An 18702-nucleotide genomic window follows, 5' to 3' on the forward strand; every position below is an offset into this window, starting at 1 on the left:
GATGGTGCCACGCAGTTCCTAAAAACCCAGAATCCTAAACCCCTCACCTGATTTAGATTCATTGATGACATCTTTGCTATCTGGATTGAAGGTGAGGACATCTTATTCACATTCCTCCAGAACCTCAACAACTTCTCCCCCATTTGCTTCACCGGGTACTACTCAACCCAACAAACCACCATCCTAGAAATTGACCTTCACCTCAGAGATGGTTACATCAGTACCTCCGTCCATATCAAACCTACTAACCACCAGCAATACCTCCACTTCGATAGCTGCCACCCATTCCATACCAAGAAATCCCTTCTGTACAGCCTAGCCACCTGTGGTAACGCATCTGCAGTGATGAGCAGTCCCTCTCAATATATACCGAGGGTCTCACTGAAGCCTTTACTGTCCGTAATTATCCTCCCATCCTTGTACAAAAATAAATCTCCCATGCCTTATCTTTCCAGACTCCCACCACCTCCCAAAGTCCCAGAGTCTGGCCACAGAGGAGCATTCCCCTCGTAACTCAGTACCATCTGGGACTGGAGCAACTGAATTACATTCTCCACCAGGGTTTTGATTAGCTCTCATTGTGCCCTGAAATGAGAAATGTCCTGCCCACTATCCTTCCCACCTCTCTACCGTGGTATTCAGCTGTCCACCGACCCTACACAATATACTCGTCCATCCTTACACAACCCCTGCTCCCAATCCCTTACCTCGTGGCTCATACCCCTGTAATAGGCCTAGATGCAAGACCTGTCCCACACATCCTCCTACCACCACCTACTCCAGTCCAGTCACTAACATCACCTATCCCATCAAAGGCAGGGCTACCTGTGAAACTAGTCATGTGATTTACAAGCTAAGCTGCAACCTCTGTGCTGCATTCTATGTAGGCATGACAACCAACAAGCTGTCTGTCCGCATGAACGGCCACCGACAAACTGTGGCCAAGAAACAAGTGGACCACCCTGTTGCTGAACACGCTGCCAAACATGATATCCCTCATCTTAATGACTGCTTCACAGCCTGTGCCATATGGATCCTTCCCACCAACACCAGCTTTTCTGAATTGCACAGAGGGGAAACTTTCCCTGCAATACATCCTATGTTCCCATAACCCTCCTGGCCTCAACCTTTATTAGTCACTGTCCTCACCCATCCAGCCTCCTCCCTGTTCCCATTCCAGCACTCACCATCACACCCAGCCTTTTAATTTCTTTTATTTCTCTCCTCTCCACTACTTGCCCCCTCCCCCCTCCGCACCTTCTCTCCTGCCCTCCATCTAAACTGCAACACTTGACTGTCCGCCACTCCCGCCATACTATCCCTCCCCCTCCCTGCCCCAGCCTCATCCGTACCCCCACCCAGTCACCACTCTCATCATGCACTGGTGCTGCTGTTTGCAGTGTGGTCTCAGCTCTCTGAGACTGCAGACGTGTGTGCAAGTTGCGTTTATATATATGTGTGTGTGTGTGTGTATGTGTGTGCGCGCGCGCGCACATTGGGTGTGTGTGTATATGTGTCTACTGTTGACAAAGGCCTTAATGGCGGATTGTTTTAATTGTGTGAATCTTTTTGTTGTGCCTATTGTGACTCACCATATCTGCTAATGGTGATTAGCAACTTTCCTTCTCTGGTATTGTTTCATTCCATCCTGGATTTTCCAAAGACAAATTTATGTATTTTATTATTGCACACCACAGAATGAGTTCAAGAACACACTGTCGTACAGAAGGGAAATGCCACCTGCACATACAGCATTCATATTGGAGGAAGCTAGAATATCATTATGAAGATTATATGCTCTTTTATAATTTGACAATGTTTCTTAGATGCTATTTTATAATTATTTAGTTCATGTCAACAAGTTCAAACATTTCTGTTGATGTTCAAATGTATCCAGTTCTATGAATTTTGAATTGTTGTTTATTTGTCTCATAATGTACATAATCCAAGTCATTTGATTCAGGTACAGGAGACACATCAAGTTGTGGTGAAATTTCACCATAAACAAAGAACAGTTGATATTAACAAACAGCATACTCATAATAATACATTTATGTTGTATATACATACAATAAAATCTAACAATTAATTACCCCTTGCCCAAATTATTATTTCATCCTCTATGAATTCTTCTATTGAACAATAGCATTTCTCCCACAGAATCTACTGTAGCCTTGTTTTTAAAATTTCTGGCTTCATATTAAATATATTTTTGCCCATTAACTTGTTATATATTGTCATCCCCATATACTGTGGAGTCCATGTACATAATTTCAACTGGTGTGTCAGTAGCATAAAATTATTTTTGTTTCTTGTGTTATATGTACAGTTAAAATGATTCTCCTCAAATAATTTCATAAATATAAATGGAGGGAACAATTAGTATTTGTAGTTTCTGAAATAATGGGTAACAAGACTGTTTGCTGTGCGGTACACTTGTATTGGACAATTTTCTTTTGCAGTTTCTGTATTTGAGATATACTACTTAAACTTCCCCAGAAAATTATCCCATATCTAATACAGATTCAAAATATCTATGACAAGCAATTTTTTTGTGTACTCAAGTCAGTGGAATTTGCCAGTATTTGCACTGCAAATTCAAAACTGCTTAGTTTATTTGATGTGAAGTCAATATGTGTACTCCAGCTTAAATTCTTGTCTACATTTAGTCCCAGTAATTTGACCATGTCAACTTCTTTCATTGGTTTTTGCAATGTTCAGTTTCAACTCATTTAACTGGAACCAGTTTTCTAAAGTATCCAATGAGCTTCCACTGGAGCTCGGAATGTTTTCTGCATCATCGTCTTCAATTAAAACAGAAGTATTGTCTGCAAACACAACTGATGGGGAATCTATATTTATGGGTTAATCATTTATGTAGAATAGGAACAAGAATGTTCCAAAATGGAGCACTGAGGCACACCTTGTGATACTGTACTCTATTTAGAATAATAATTCACTGCATCTAAGATGACAGTTACCCTTTGTTTTCTGTTGTGTAGGTATGATGTTAGCCAATTTAGAGCATTGTCCTTAATTCCACATTTGTATGATTTATAGTTTAGCAAGTCAGAGTTCATGGAGTCAAATGCTTTTGTGAGATCACAGAACATACCGGCATCTTTACTCCTCTGATCCAATGATTTGTCTATCTTTCCAATAAAGTTATTTACTGCATCTAGAGTGTTGCATCTAGAGTGTTTTTTTCTGGTTGAAATCCAAATTGGCTACTTATAATAATATAATTTTTTACAATAGAATTTTTGTCTGGTTTGCAGCTACTTTCTCTAACACCTTTGACAGGACTGGAAGAATAGAAATAGGCCAATAGTTTCCCATCCATGTCTTCCCTTGACCCTTTCTTGAACAGAGTTCTGACTTCATCATACAACAAAACACCAGGAAAGCATCCCTGTTCAAAAGAATGGTTGAATATTTTAGTTAGGGGAGGTGCTATTATGCCACACATTGTTTTAATCACTTTAGTGGGTATCCCACCCCACCCAGCAGAGTTTTTATTTTTTAATGATAATATAACATTTTTCATATCCTTTATTGTGACTTTTTAAAATCTGTAAGATATTCAGATTCTTGATGGATTCCAAAGGGATTTACTTTACTCTTGTTATGTACCAACATTGTATCAGGCAGCTGGCTGCAGAATTTCATAATTGTGGGACCTCGCTCACTTTGTGTTCCTTGCAGGAGTGTCAACAAGCGAGAAACAAAATGGCAGCATTTCATCACATTAGCACGTCAGGTGGAATGCAGGACATCAGTGCTTTGCATGAACTGGGTAGCTAGCATAAGCAGAAGCTTAGTAAAGCAATATGAGTGAGAAGTCTCTCATCACCTTGTTACATGAAGTAAGAAGTCGCATCTCTAATGCATGAAGGCATAGTGAATACTGCTATGGACCAGTCTGTTGGGGTAACAAATGTGTTGAGCAAATAGGGCATGATGTGAAACACTGATATATTCACATTAGGAAAGCCTATGCTGTCATTACAAGTGATGTTAGGTCAACACCAGTCGATATTTCACATTATAAATACTCCACCATTTGAGTTCATAGGGGAGTTGGTCAGAAGGATTGATGACATACAGGATGCACATACTTGATTCTCTGACATAGTATTCATGTGGCGTATAAGTCTTTTGTATGAGGTGTATTCAAGTTCTAAGGCCTCCGATTTTTTTTCTCCGGACTGGAAAGAGATAGAAACATGCACATTGTTTTAAAATGAGGCCACGTTCATTGTCAATACGTCCCAGAGATGGCAGCACCATACAGCAGATAGAATTTTACCGCCAGCGGCAAGAATGAGAACTGTTTTAAATACTTAAAATGGCGACGTTTTCCTTACTTGAACAGCGTGCAATCATTCGTTTTCTGAATTTGCGTGGTGTGAAACCAATTGAAGTTTATCGACAGTTGAAGGAGACATGTGGTGATGGAGTTATGGATGTGTCGAAAGTGTGTTCGTGGGTGTGACAGTTTAATGAAGGCAGAACATCGTGTGACAACAAACCGAAACAACCTCGGGCTCGCACAAGCCGGTCTGACGACATGATCGAGAAAGTGGAGAGAATTGTTTTGGGGGATCGCTGAATGACTGTTGAACGGATCACCTCCAGAGTTGGCAGAGTGGGTTGTGTGCACACAATCCTGCATGATGACCTGAAAATGCGAAAAGTGTCATCCAGGTGGGTGCCACGAATGCTGACGGACGACCACATGGCTGCCCGTGTGGCATGTTGCCAAGCAATGTTGACGCGCAACGACAGCATGAATGGGACTTTCTTTTTGTCGGTTGTGACAATGGATGAGACGTGGATACCATTTTTCAATCCAGAAACAAAGCGCCAGTCAGCTCAATGGAAGCACACAGATTCACCGCCACCAAAAAATTTCGGGTAACCGCCAGTGCTGAAAAAATGATGGTGTCCATGTTCTGGGACAGCGAGGGCGTAATCCTTACCCATTGCGTTCCAAAGGGCACTACGGTAACAGGTGCATCCTACGAAAATGTTTTGAAGAACAAATTCCTTCCTGCACTGCAACAAAAACGTCTGTGAAGGGCTGCACGTGTGCTGTTGCACCAAGACAACGCACCCGCACATCGAGCTAACGTTATGCAACAGTTTCTTTGTGATAATAACTTTGAAGTGATTCCTCATGCTCCCTACTCATCTGACCTGGCTCCTAGTGACTTTTGGCTTTTTCCAACAATGAAAGACACTCTCCGTGGCCACACATTCACCAGCCGTGCTGCTATTGCCTCAGCGATTTTCCAGTGGTCAAAACAGACTCCTAAAGAAGCCTTCGCTGCTGCCATGGAATCATGGCGTCAGCATTGTGAAAAATGTGTACATCTGCAGGGCGATTACGTCGAGAAGTTACGCCAGTTTCATCGATTTCGGGTGAGTAGTTAATTAGAAAAAAAATCGGAGGCCTTAGAACTTGTATGCACCTCGTAGATTTCCTGCTGAACATCGCCAACAGCCACCAGAGAGCTCTCTTCCTCTCTGTAAGCACCAGTCATGAGTTCGCTGCTGCTGACAGCTTCCAACGCAGATGGGGAGGCCTGGGGGTCTTCTGTGTTGAATTGGGCCAGGACACCAGCATTTCTGACACTTCAATGGAGCCACGGGGCCTACCTGCATGGCAGGCTAGAGTCGGCACACTTCTCAACCACACAACAATTGTCATCGCGGTTCAGAGAGCGTAGATGAACCACAGTTAAGGGAGGGGATCGAGGACCTCCAAGGCCAGTGTGTATAAACCACACATGCACGCACCACCTTCTTCAAGTGCGGAGGGTGGAGACGCAACATCCACTTCCTGAGCAGCTGCCAGGTGCTTGTGGCGCACCCAGACAAGCAGCGGCAGAGTACTGCTGTAGCATCACTAAACGAGAGATGTATTTGCAGAAATAAATAGTTAAAAGTCACTCTTCTTTTACTGTCCCCTCTGGTGTACACAGGTTACAATCACCTCCTCTTCTCTGAGGAACCAGCAAGTGGCAAACTGAGAGAGTGCCTCCTAACACACCATCCATCTGCCACAACTCCCAATAGTCACCACCTGCACCCTAATACTCTGCTACATCAATGTCTGACTTTATGACATTTATGAAGACTTCATTTGAACACTCTGATATTTGAGCCAAGTTTACAATAAAGCTATCATTTACTTTAATCCTAGATATTTCATTACTACTAACTCTAACACCTAACTATGATTTGACAACAGACCACACTGCTTTTGTTTTACTTTTATGTTGTACAATGAACTTCATGTTTGCCATTTGTTTGGATGCCTTCACAGCTTTTTTAAATATACACTATGTGATCAAAGGTACCCGGACACCTGGCTGAAAAGAACTTACAAGTTCATGGTGTCCTCCATTGGTAATGCTGGAATTCAATATGGTGTTTGCTCACCCTTAGCCTTGATGACAGCTTCCATTCTCAATCAGGTGCTGGAAGGTTTCTTGGGGAATGGCAGTCCATTCTTTATGGACTGCTGCACTGAGGAGAGGTATCGATGTCGATCAGTGAGGCCTGGCATGAAGTCGGTGTTCCAAAACATCCCAAAGGTGTTCTATAGGCTGCAGATCAGGACTTTGCACAGGCCGGTCTATTACAGGGATGTTATTGTCATGTAACCACTCTGCCACAGGCCTTGCATTATGAACAGGTGCTCGATCATGTTGAAGATGCAATCGTCATCCCCGAATTGCTCTTCAGCAGTGGGAAGCAAGAAAGGCTTAAAACATCAACGTAGGCCTGTGTTGTAATAATGCCATGCAAAGGAACAAGGGGTGCAAGCCCCCTCCATGGAAAACAAGACCACACCATAACACCACCACCTCTGAATTTTACTATTGGCACTACACACACTGGCAGACGACGTTCACCGGGCATTCGTCTTACCCACGCCCTGCCATCGGATCGCCACATTGTGTACCATGATTTGTCACTCCACACAACGTTTTTCCACCATTCAATCATCCAATATTTATGCTCCTTACACAAAGTGAGGTGTCATTTGGCATTTACTGGTGTGATGTGTGGTTTATGTGTAACCACTCAACCATGAAATCCAATTTTTCTCAGCTCCCACCTAACTGCCATAGTACTGTCAGTGGATCCTAATGCAGTTTGGAATTCCTGTGTGATGGTCTGGATAGATGTCTGCCTATTACACATTATGACCCTCTTCAACTGTCAGTGGTCTCTGTCAGTCAACGGACAAGGTCGGCCTGTATGCTTTTGTGCTGTATGTGTCCCTTCACATTTCAACTTCACTATCACATCGCAAACAGTGGATCTAGGGATGTTTAGGAGTGTGGAAATCTTGCTTGCAGACATATGACACAAGTGATACACAATCACCTGACCACGTTCAAAGTCCATGAGTTCTGTGGAGTGCCCCATTCTGCTCTCTCATAGAGTCTAATGACTACTGAGGTCGCTAATATGGAGTACCTGGCATAGGTGGCAGCACCATGCACCTCATATAAAAAAGTATGTTTTTGGGGTTGTCCAAATACTTTTGATCACATAGTGTAACTTTATAATGATGAACACACTCAGTAAAATGTCTTATTTAGTGGTACTTCAATTCATTGTGGAGTTTTCTCTTTCTGGCACTATAAATTTTTATACCCTCAGTTAACCATTTAAGTTTATTAGTCACTTTTCTGCATGTGGTTTCATTAAATATTGCAAGAAAACTACATAAGAAATTGTTCAAGCCACTATTACTCAAAATACAGTTGTTGTAAGGCCATTCAACCTCTCAGCTTACTTCTAAATGTAATTGAATTTTTTTCATTGAAGTTACTTTTCATATTGCTTTTGTGAAATGAAATTTTTTATTAATTTTTGGTAGTTCAGTGAATAATGCAGAGTGGTCAGAGATTCCCAAAAATATGCAAAATTTATAAACATCTTTAAATACGTAATGTGTTAGAATATTACCAATACAGGTAGCTGACAGTGCATTTACCCTAGAAGGTTGCATGAAATTTATTTTGAAGCCAAAGTTTTTTTTATTAAGTCAGTGAATTTGGACATCTCATTGCTTTCAACTATGATATTATTATTGAAGTTAGTGCTATTACTATCTTTTTCCTTTTTTCTTTATTAAGTTTTTCAAGCAGGCAATGAAATTTCACCAGAAAAGATTCAGTTGCACCTTTCTCAGCTACTCTATAAATAGAAACTACTATGACATTTAGGTCCCTCAGCTCAATACAGCAGCTTTCAAATATACATTCTCCATTCAAATGTTTAAAATCATTTCTTATTTCATATTTTACATCAGAATCAGTAAGTAAAGAGACCTCCCATGTGATTTCTCTCATCTACAAAAGTTGTTGGCTAATTCAAAATTTTCATTTTTATTAAGAATTTTAATATTGTCCAGTATAAGCCAATGTTCATTGAGGCAAATAACTTTGATACTTCTACATTCCAATAGAATAATTTGTAATTTGTCCATTTTATGACTTCTGTTTGAAAAATCAGTACTTAGACCATTTACTTTCAAGTGCATTATGTAGGGACATTCTTTTCTATTTGTGGTCTTTTTTGGATACCGTTTCAGTCTTGCCATTTTTGTCACCAAACACTGTTACTCAGCCCCATCAATTCTTATAAATTTCCACTATTTTGCAAAATGTTACACATATCAGTGAACATTTTACTAAAATTTTTAAATCCTAACCTGTTTAAATACAAACCAGCTTTATCCAAACATTTACAGCTTAAGAATTTATTCAGATTTATGAACACGTCTCCTAGATCGTTACAGTTTTCATTTAAATCATGGAGTATTCTCTCAGTATATTGATCACTGACTGATCTTCTATAGAAGTGAAAAGTATTATCTTCATTTTCAGTTATGTTTGACAGCTTTTCCCTTGATATTTACTGGTGTGATAAATAGATGAAACTGCTTATGAAATTAAAAATTTGCACTACACTGGATCGCAAATATGGAACTGTCGTGGACAATGCTCTACATGCTGATCTGTCCATGTATGATTCATGACATGACCTCACAGCTTAATTTACGACATACATGTCTCACACTTTTGAAAATTCACAGAAGGTTTCCTGTACAGCAAAATTTTGAGTTAAAGACCTAGAATGGTAATCAGTTTTAATCTGGAAAGAAATTGAGCTCTCTCATTACCTGATAATAATTTTTATTCCTGATCAGCTCAGCATAAGATGGTTCAAACATATGCAGACATCCAATAGCCAATAAAAACAGGTTAAGTAGTGACCTCCTGTTGAATGGGCACAGTACAGCTTGTAGCCTAACTGCCAGACAAGTACAAAGGTACAATTTTGTATGCCATAATAATAACTACATATACTATTAATATCGCGGCATTCTGTTTAAACATACCATGAGGAGCAGTCATTATGTTTTATTATGACACTGCTGCTCAGAAAACAGTATTTGACTGAGAGTGAACTACTTGACACATAAATACAATAGGTGCAACAACAATGAAGTATCCAAAAGGATTCAAACTAGTACATTCTGCATCATCAAATATGAAAACAATTCACATTTCATGTCTGACTATGTGCAACAAGTCTGAGATCAAGGCCTATATAAGAGCAACACAACTTGTCTGCTTTCTATTGACATGCTCATTTTTGTGTAAGTTGCAGCCATAAAAAATATGCTATGGAAAAAAGACCAAGATAGCAAATTTGATCAGTTAGATGAGGTCAAGAGTGATAACGTTACACATCTGTTGAAGTTGAATGGTCCATCATATTGTGTTTTACACCAGTTATGTGAAAATTCCCCTTACTTCTTGTTGATGACAACTGTTAGATGAAGCCATGCACTCATGGCTTGCAGGGTATAGACAGCTGCCAAGAACCAGTATTAGATGGATCAAACCTGCTGGTAAATAAGTGTGTGAAGTGAAACTACTGGCAAACTGATCATTGTAATTTGATGCCTGTGACGCAACATAAGTGTTGGTACAGATGGCTATAATGTGAAAAATGTTCATGAAGCCATACAAAATTGTAGCAAGTAATGAGTTTTTGTGGCAACAACCAATGTGTCTCTGTGGGGAAACAACAAAGGCAGACCAAAGTAATTGGTCACTTGTTATTTAGGGTGTAAAATAATCAATGGTGTGAAACAGTTTATTACAGGTTGTTGAGAAACAGGGTATTGCATATGTTACTGAGTGGATGTGGTTTTGTCAATCTAATTCAGTTTTGTCATAGTGTGTGCTCAGAAGTAAATGTAGAAATCGGGCAGATTTGTGTGAAAGGCTCTTCTGTTCTTTATATTTCTAAGATAAGCACATCATTTTAAGATGTTTTGCATAATAATCCATTCCAGTTATATTGCTGTTTGACTGGGTTTTGACAGACTTTACAAAAATGCATACATTTGTGCTTGCTACCCCATAAATTAAAAAATAAAAAAAAATTCAGAGTTTTCACCTGCACTGTTGTTTTTGTTATGGTTCAGAGCACTTAATACCAAAGTTATTACTGGCCATATAAAGCTATTTTTGATATTATTGATTACGAATCTGAAACTTGTAAACCTTTTGCTCTCAGTATTTTATAATGACAGTATTAGACTTGAGATCAGTTCCCTCTATGCTGGGCAATTTCTTTTCCTCATACTTCTATGATCTTCAAAAGATTTTAACTTTTTCAGTTTTACATTCACTTCACTCACATTTATCTTTGCAGTGATTGAGATCTTCTTTCTAAGAGAAACATCATGCTGTATTAAAATCAGCGTGAGTTTTGATGGAGACATGTGTCACTGAGGACTCTCTGATGAATTCCTAAACATATATTTTCTTTCCTACAATAATAATTTATGTTCCTTTTTGAATGGTTGCTCCTCCATTTTCAGATGTAACTAAAAATCATTGTTTTCTGTTTGTGCATTAACAACAAGTTGTGTACAAATTCAGGAATAATCCCTAGATCCATTTGCGGTGACACATTGCATTTGTTTCTTTCATTGTGCAAAACATATAGCTATATTGTTTAACATAAGTTTACACACAATCCTAATGTTTTTACTTTTTGGAGGAGTGCGAAAACATGTCTGTACAAAACTGCTCATCCACTATCAATGGACTGATCAATTTTGATGCATCTTGTAACAAAGCAAAGACACAAATATTAATCTGTCATGCCACACACTTCCTTAGTAATGTGGGCAGGCTTGATTATTTTTTGTCAAGAGGGGTCTAGTGGAGCACATTATTTATTCAGAGTTTACAATGTAGAACCATCATTTCAACCATTTCTTCTTCAATGGAAACTGATGCCCAATCATCATGTCTTCTCCATAAGAAAAAAAAGTGACTATTATTGTGCCAATTTACAGCTCTTGTTACCAGAGTACAGGAGTTTTTAATACTATATTAAAGAGTGCACTCTTAAATGTACTGGTATTTATTATTTAAATCAGTAATACTTAATGCCCCCCCCATGAACCATGGACCTTGTCATTGGTGGGGAGGCTTGCGTGCCTCAACGATACAGATAGCCATACCGTAGGTGCAACCACAATGGAGGGGTATCTGTTGAGAGGCCAGACAACCATGTGGTTCCTGAAGAGGGGCAGCAGCCTTTTCAGTAGTTGCAGGGGCAACAGTCTGGATGATTGACTGATCTGGCCTTCTAACACTAACCAAAATGGCCTTCTGTTCTGGTACTGAGAACGGCTGAAAGCAAGGGGAAACTACAGCCGTAATTTTTCCCAAGGGCATGCAGCTTTACTGTATGATTAAATGATGATGGCATCCTCTTGGGTAAAATATTCCGGAGGTAAAATAGTCCCCCATTCAGATCTCCGGGCGGAGACTACTCAAGAGGACGTTGTTATCAGGAGAAAGAAAACTGGCGTTCTATGGATCGGAGCGTGGGATGTCAGATCCCTTAGTCGGGCAGGTAGGTTAGAAAATTAAAAAGGGAGAGGGATAGGTTAAAGTTAGATATAGTGGGAATTAGTTATGTTTGGTGGCAGGAGGAACAAGACTTTTGGTCAGGTGAATACAGGGTTATAAATATAAAATCAAATAGGGGTAATGCAGGAGTTGGTTTAATAATGAATAAAAAAATAGGAGTACTGGTAAGCTGCTACAAACAGCACAGTGAATGCATTATTGTGACCAAGATAGATGTGAAGCCCACGCCTACTACAATAGTACAAGTTTATATGCCAACTAGCTCTGCACATGACGAGAAATTGCTGAAGTGTATGAGGAGATAAAAGAAATTATTCAGGTAGTGAAGGGAGACGAAAATTTAATAGTCATGGGGGACTGGAATTCTGTAGTAGGAAAAGGGAGAGAAGGAAATATAGTAGGTGAATATGGATTGGGGCTAAGAAATGAAAATTTTGCACAGAGCATAACTTAATCATAGCTAACACTTGGTTTGAGAATCATGAAAGAAGGTTGTATACATGGAGGAACCCTGGAGATACTAAAAGGTATCAGATAGACTATATAATAGTAAGACAGAGATTTACGAACCAGGTTTTAAATTGTAAGACAACTCCAGGGGCAGATGTGGACTCTGAGCACAATCTATTGGTTATGAACTGTAGATTAAAACTGAAGAAACTGCAAAAAGGTGGGAATTTAAGGAGATGGGACCTGGATAAACTGAAAGAACCAGAGGTTGTACGGAGTTTCAGGGAGAGCATAAGGGAACAATTAACAGGAATGGGGGAAAGAAATACAGTAGAAGAAGAATGGCTAGCTTTGAGGGATGAAATAGTGAAGGCATCAGACGAACAAATAGGTAAAAAGACGAGGGCTAATAGAAGCCCTCGGGTAACAGAACAAATATTGAATTTAATTGATGAAAAGAGAAAATATAAAAATGCAGTAAATGAAGCAGATAAAAAGGAATACAAACATCTCAAGGAAAATTAAAGAGACCTTTGGAGAAAAGAGAACCACTTGCATGAATAACAAGAGCTTTGATGGAAACCCAGTTCTAAGCAAAGAAGGGAAAGCAGAAAGGTGGAAGGAGTATATAGAGGGTCTATACAAGGGTGATGTACTTGAGGACAATATTATGGAAATGGAAGAGGATGTAGATGAAGATGAAATGGGAGATATGATACTGTGTGAAGAGTTTGACAGAGCACTGAAAGACCTGAGTCGAAACAAGGCCCCCAGAGTAGACAACATTCCATTAGAACTACTGACAGCCTTGGGAGAGCCAGTCCTGACAAAACTCTACCATCTGGTGAGCAAGATGTATGAGACAGGCGAAATACCCTCAGACTTCAAGAAGAATATAATAATTCCAATCCCAAAGAAAGCAGGCGTTGACAGATGTGATAATTACCGAACAATCAGTTTAATAAGTCACAGCTGCAAAATAATAACGCAAATTCTTTACAGACGAATGGAAAAACTGATAGAAGCCGACCTCGGGGAAGATGAGTTTGGATTCTGTAGACATGTTGGAACACGTGAGGCAATACTAACTCTACGACTTATCTTAGAAGAAAGATTAAGGAAAGGCAAACCTATGTTTCTAGCATTTGTAGACTTAGAGAAAGCTTTTGACAATGTTGATTGGAATACTCTCTTTCAAATTCTGAAGGTGTCAGGGGTAAAATACAGGGAGTGAAAGGCTATTTACAATTTGTACAGAAAGCAGATGGCAGTTATAAGAGTCGAGGGGTGTGAAAGGGAAGCAGTGGTTGGGAAGGGAGTGAGACAGGGTTGTAGCCTATCCCCAATATTATTCAATCTGTATATTGAGCAAGCAATAAAGGAAAGAAAAGAAAAATTCGGAGTAGGAATTAAAATCCATAGAGAAGAAATAAAAACTTTGAGGTTCACCGATGACATTGTAATTCTGTCAGAGACAGCAAAGGACTTGGAAGAGCAGTTGAACAGAATGGACAGTGTCTTGAAAGGAGGGTATAAGATGAACATCAACAAAAGCAAAATGAGGATAATGGAATGTAGTCGAATTAAGTTATATGATGCTGAGGGAATTAGATTAGGAAATGAGACACTTAAAGTAGTAAATGAGTTTTGCTATTTGGGGAGCAAAATAACTGATGATGTTATAGTAGAGAGGATGTAAAATGTAGACTGGCAATGGCAAGGAAAGCATTTCTGAAGAAGAAAAATTTGTTAACATCGAGTACAGATTTAAATGTCAGGAAGTCGTTTCTGAAAGTATTTGTTTGGAGTGTAGCCATGTATGGAAGTGAAATGTGGACGATAAATAGTTTGGACAAGAAGAGAATAGAAGCTTTCGAAATGTGGTGCTACAGAAGAATGCTGAAGATTAGATGGGTAGATCACATAACTAATGAGGAGGTATTGAGTAGAATTGGGGAGAAGAGGAGCTTGTGGCACAACTTGACTAGAAGAAGGGATCGGTTGGTAGGACATGTTCTGATACATCGTGGGATCCCCAATTTAGTACTGGAGGGCAGCATGGAGGGTAAAAATTGTAGAGAGAGACCAAGAGATGAATACACTAAGCCAGATTCAGAAGGATGTAGGTTGCAGTAGGTACTGGGAGATGAAGAAGCTTGCACAGGATAGAGTAGCACGGAGAGCTGCATCAAACCAGTCTCAGGGCTGAAGACCACAACAACAACAACAACAACAACAATACTTAATGATCCTTGATAGTTCTCTAAAGGGAAAAATATAAAGGAAAGAAGCCTCTGGCTTCACAAGACACAGATAACTATTTTTATTCAATAACTGTCAGTATATAAGCACATGTGCAAATAATGCCCTTGTACACAGACAGCAGTGGATTGGTCTAATTAGAAAATTAGCAGTTTTTTTTTAAGAGCAACTGTTAAGTTATGGTACTTAAAATGTCTATTTGCAACCAATGTCTTAGATATAGACCACACTTAAATGTCTTCTACAAATAACTTAAGCAGGATATATTTATGACTGTTAATGGGACTTATAGTGACATTTTATAGTATCTTATCATATATCCTAATGTACAGCAACCTCACAGTTTTCAAGGTGAAGGTTATCTGAGTATAGCTGGGCAAATTTTGAAGAAAGAGAATACCCAAGCTCAAAGTATACTGTTATGATTAGAGTGATTATTTTCATTTTGAATATGCTATTATGCATGTGACTCCTGTCTTACCACTGGAAGACTATACAACTACCTCTGCTGAAAGCGATTTTGAAGATTATAGTTGTGAGAAATGTGACACTGCTACACTTCTGACCAATCTTGTCAAACAAATTAATGGTTGTAAAGATGTAGACGATCGTAACATCCACAAATAGTTAAATAGTATTGCCTATGAACTGGGATTTGAGTGGCCACACAATGTGTTTGCTGGAAGAAGAGAGATGATGAGGCAATTGAGGAACCCATTATTATGCACAAAGAGGGAATGAAATGAATTACTCTGTTATATTTGACTATACATATGTTTTAACTCTCAAGAAAATGAAAACTGTCATCAGAAAATAAGTGAATGAAAACTACAAAAAGAGAAAATTGGACAACTATTTACTGACAGCAAACTGAAAGCGACTGATATTAAATGTAATTGTAAACAAGTGGTTATTTTCTGATGACTAACATGTAAGTAATATAGTGGACTTTCAAATGTGACATGTAGCATGTTCTGTGAGCACAGTAAATAGCAGTCTCAGGAAAAAATATATGTATTCGGTATACCCATTTTTTTGTTATCTGTGGAATCTCAGATCCTCTTTACCCCACATCTTGTGAGCTCCTTGTATTTTTTAACTTATTTTACAATCCTTAAGGCTATTCATCACCTTGGAACTGAGGAAACACAAGGTGGATGAATGAATTAATGTTAGTGAAGAGAAACAATCATTGTAAGGTACAGTAAAGATGTCATCAATCTGATGGTTGGTTTGAACACCAATGTGCTCTGCTAGCAAATTATTTACTTTTTCTATTAGGATGAATAAAGAACCTATGATATAATTCAACATAATGTAAATAAGATTTCAGTTCAACAATGAGTTGTGTAACATATAATTACCTGGAGGGGAAATGGCGTAAACCTTGAGGTTAGGATATTTTGAACGCAACATCAGGCCTAGGAGAACAGCTACTCCAGCACCCAAACTATGTCCTGAAATAACAACCAGTTACTTTAGAGAATGAAAAGTTTATGATAAGTAGGTAAACAAGAAAAGAACCAAAGACACAGTGCTTTTGAGACAATCTGTCAAAGTTATTCACTTCCTGTTTTTCTTATCTTTCTTATTCCTGTGCCATTTAATTCTCATCGCACCCATAATTTGTGCATCTTGCAATTTTGTTGCATTCACTTGAATAATATTGATAGATGTGATGTAGGGACAAACAGATGATAACAATTTCAGAAAAACTGGATGATTTATTCAAGAGAAGCAGCTTCAGAAATAGAGCAGATCAATAAAGAGTTGGTGAACCTCTGGTCTTATGCAAACTGTTGTTTGGGTTGGTGTTGCGTGATACACTTGTTGGATGTCCTCCTGAGGGATATTGCCCAAAATTCTGTCCAATAAGCATGTTAGATCATCAGAATCCCAAGTTGGTTGGAGGGCCCTGCCCACGATGCTCCAAACACTTAATTTGGGAGAAATCTAGTGACCTTGCTGGCTGATGTAGGGTTTGGCAAGAATGAAGAAAAGTAGTAGAAACTCTTGCAATATGCAGGAGTGCATTATCTTGCTGAAATGTAAGACCAGGATCTCTTGCCATGAATGGCAACAAAGCAGAGGATGCATAGAATATCGTCAACGTACTACTGTGCTGTAAGGGATCATGGTATGAAAAGAAGTGACATCTTCCTGATGTCAGGCCCTATTGTGGGCAGCAGTCAGGTTGGTCTTGCTATTAAGGAAATGGTGCTCTAGGCCATCACTCCTGATTGTTAGGTTGCCAGTTGACAGCCAGGTTGTAATCCCACCAGTGTCCAGGGAATCTCCAGAGACACTGATTGTCAGGGCTCAGTTCCAAGTGGGACTCATTATAGATGACAATTCCACTCCAGTCAATGAGATTCTGTTCCACTCAACGAGATGACCCAAACATCAGTGGAGCACCAACCTGACTGTCACCCAGCATACAGCCTGACAACCAGCGGTAATGGTCTGGGGTGCCATTTTTTTCATACTAGGATCACTTTGGTTGCCATCCACAGCACCCTTACAGCACAACAGTGTGTGGACTATATTCTAGCCCTGTTTTGTTGCCCTTCATGGCAAGCCATCCTGGTCTTTATTTCACCAAGATAATTCCTGCTCACACACAGTGTGTTTTACTACTGCTTATCACCATGCTTGCCAAACTGTACCTTGGCCAGCAAGGTCACCAGATCTCTCCCAAATTGAGAACGTATGGAGCATTATGGGTGAGGCCCTCCATTCAGCTCAGGATTTTGAGGATCTAATGCACAAGACCAACAGAATTTGGCAAGACATCCCTTAGGAGGATATCCAACAACTCTATCAATCAATGCCAAGCTGAATACAGCTTATATAAGGGCCAGAGGTGGATCCATGTTTTATTGACTTGCTCAATATGTGAAGCTCTTTCTTTTAAATAAACCATCCAATTTTTTCTGAAATTGCAATCATTTGTCTGTCTGTACATGTACATCACATCTGCTGATTTCCATCCCATTCAGATAATGCCTCTGTGGTGGTTTCTATATTTTCTGCATAATTATTGATACCACTTAAGTGCTTCATTTTCCTTCATCATTGTGAGGTGACACAATATTCTTTGAACCTTTTTTCAAAATGTCATTTTTTCCATTGTGCTTATTATTTCTAGACAAGTGACCTTTGAATTTCAGAAATGAAGTTCAATATTACATAAGTGTAAATTACAGTTGCCAGCCTAGTCAATATCTGATTCTCTCTGAGAAGCATCAATTTTTTAGAGGCCTGCATCTCAAAAAATAAACAGATAGTTCAATTTTGCACCAAACCTAATATTGTCTGTGCTTTGGAAATAATTAAACACAAGAATTCCTTGGGTTTCTTGCAGATAATGTACTCTGTATTAGTCTGACTGTACATCAACTTGACCTAGAAATACTATATATTACTTTTTTTTATATGGCATGGCCTAGCAAGGAACAGTTATATGCAGAAAATTAAACATTACAATCAGTGAATTTCCAGAGAATTAAATGACATGATTAATCATGCCCTAATTACATTGATTTTTTAGTAAAACAAGTTGAAGTAACTGAAACCTAACCATATAAATGATAAAGTACCCACAAAAACACTCTCTCTCACACACACATACACACACAAACGCACACACCAATTATATAATACATACATTATATATATAGCAGAGGGGATTTGCCATTGCCTACCTCCTACCGTAATGGGGATGAATGATGATAATGATGAAGACGACACAACAAAAAAGAAATTGACACACACAGGGTGGTCCATTGATTGTGATTGGGCCAAATATCTCATGGAATAAACATCAAACAAAAAAACTACAAAGAACGAAACTTGTCTAGCTTGAAGGGGGAAACCAGATGGCGCTATGGTTGGCCCTCTAGATGGTGCTGCCATAGGTCAAATGGATATCAACTGCATTTTTTAAAAATGGGAACCCCCATTTTTTATTACATATTTGTGTAGTACATAAAGAAATATG

General features: G+C 39.1%; 1 protein-coding gene across 3 annotated transcripts in view; it reads right to left on the bottom strand.

Annotated features, from left to right (window-relative positions):
* LOC126172270 (diacylglycerol lipase-beta-like) overlaps positions 1–18702 on the bottom strand; it is an 828807-nt gene that overhangs the window by 42169 nt on the left and 767936 nt on the right. For all 3 annotated transcript variants that reach the window (XM_049920867.1, XM_049920868.1, XM_049920866.1), the window contains one exon: positions 16067–16159. In XM_049920867.1, the coding sequence (XP_049776824.1) occupies positions 16067–16159 (93 nt within the window). The remainder of the gene's footprint in view (positions 1–16066; positions 16160–18702) is intronic.

Source organism: Schistocerca cancellata, chromosome 1, assembly GCF_023864275.1.
Source record: "Schistocerca cancellata isolate TAMUIC-IGC-003103 chromosome 1, iqSchCanc2.1, whole genome shotgun sequence".
Classification (NCBI taxonomy): domain Eukaryota; kingdom Metazoa; phylum Arthropoda; class Insecta; order Orthoptera; family Acrididae; genus Schistocerca; species Schistocerca cancellata.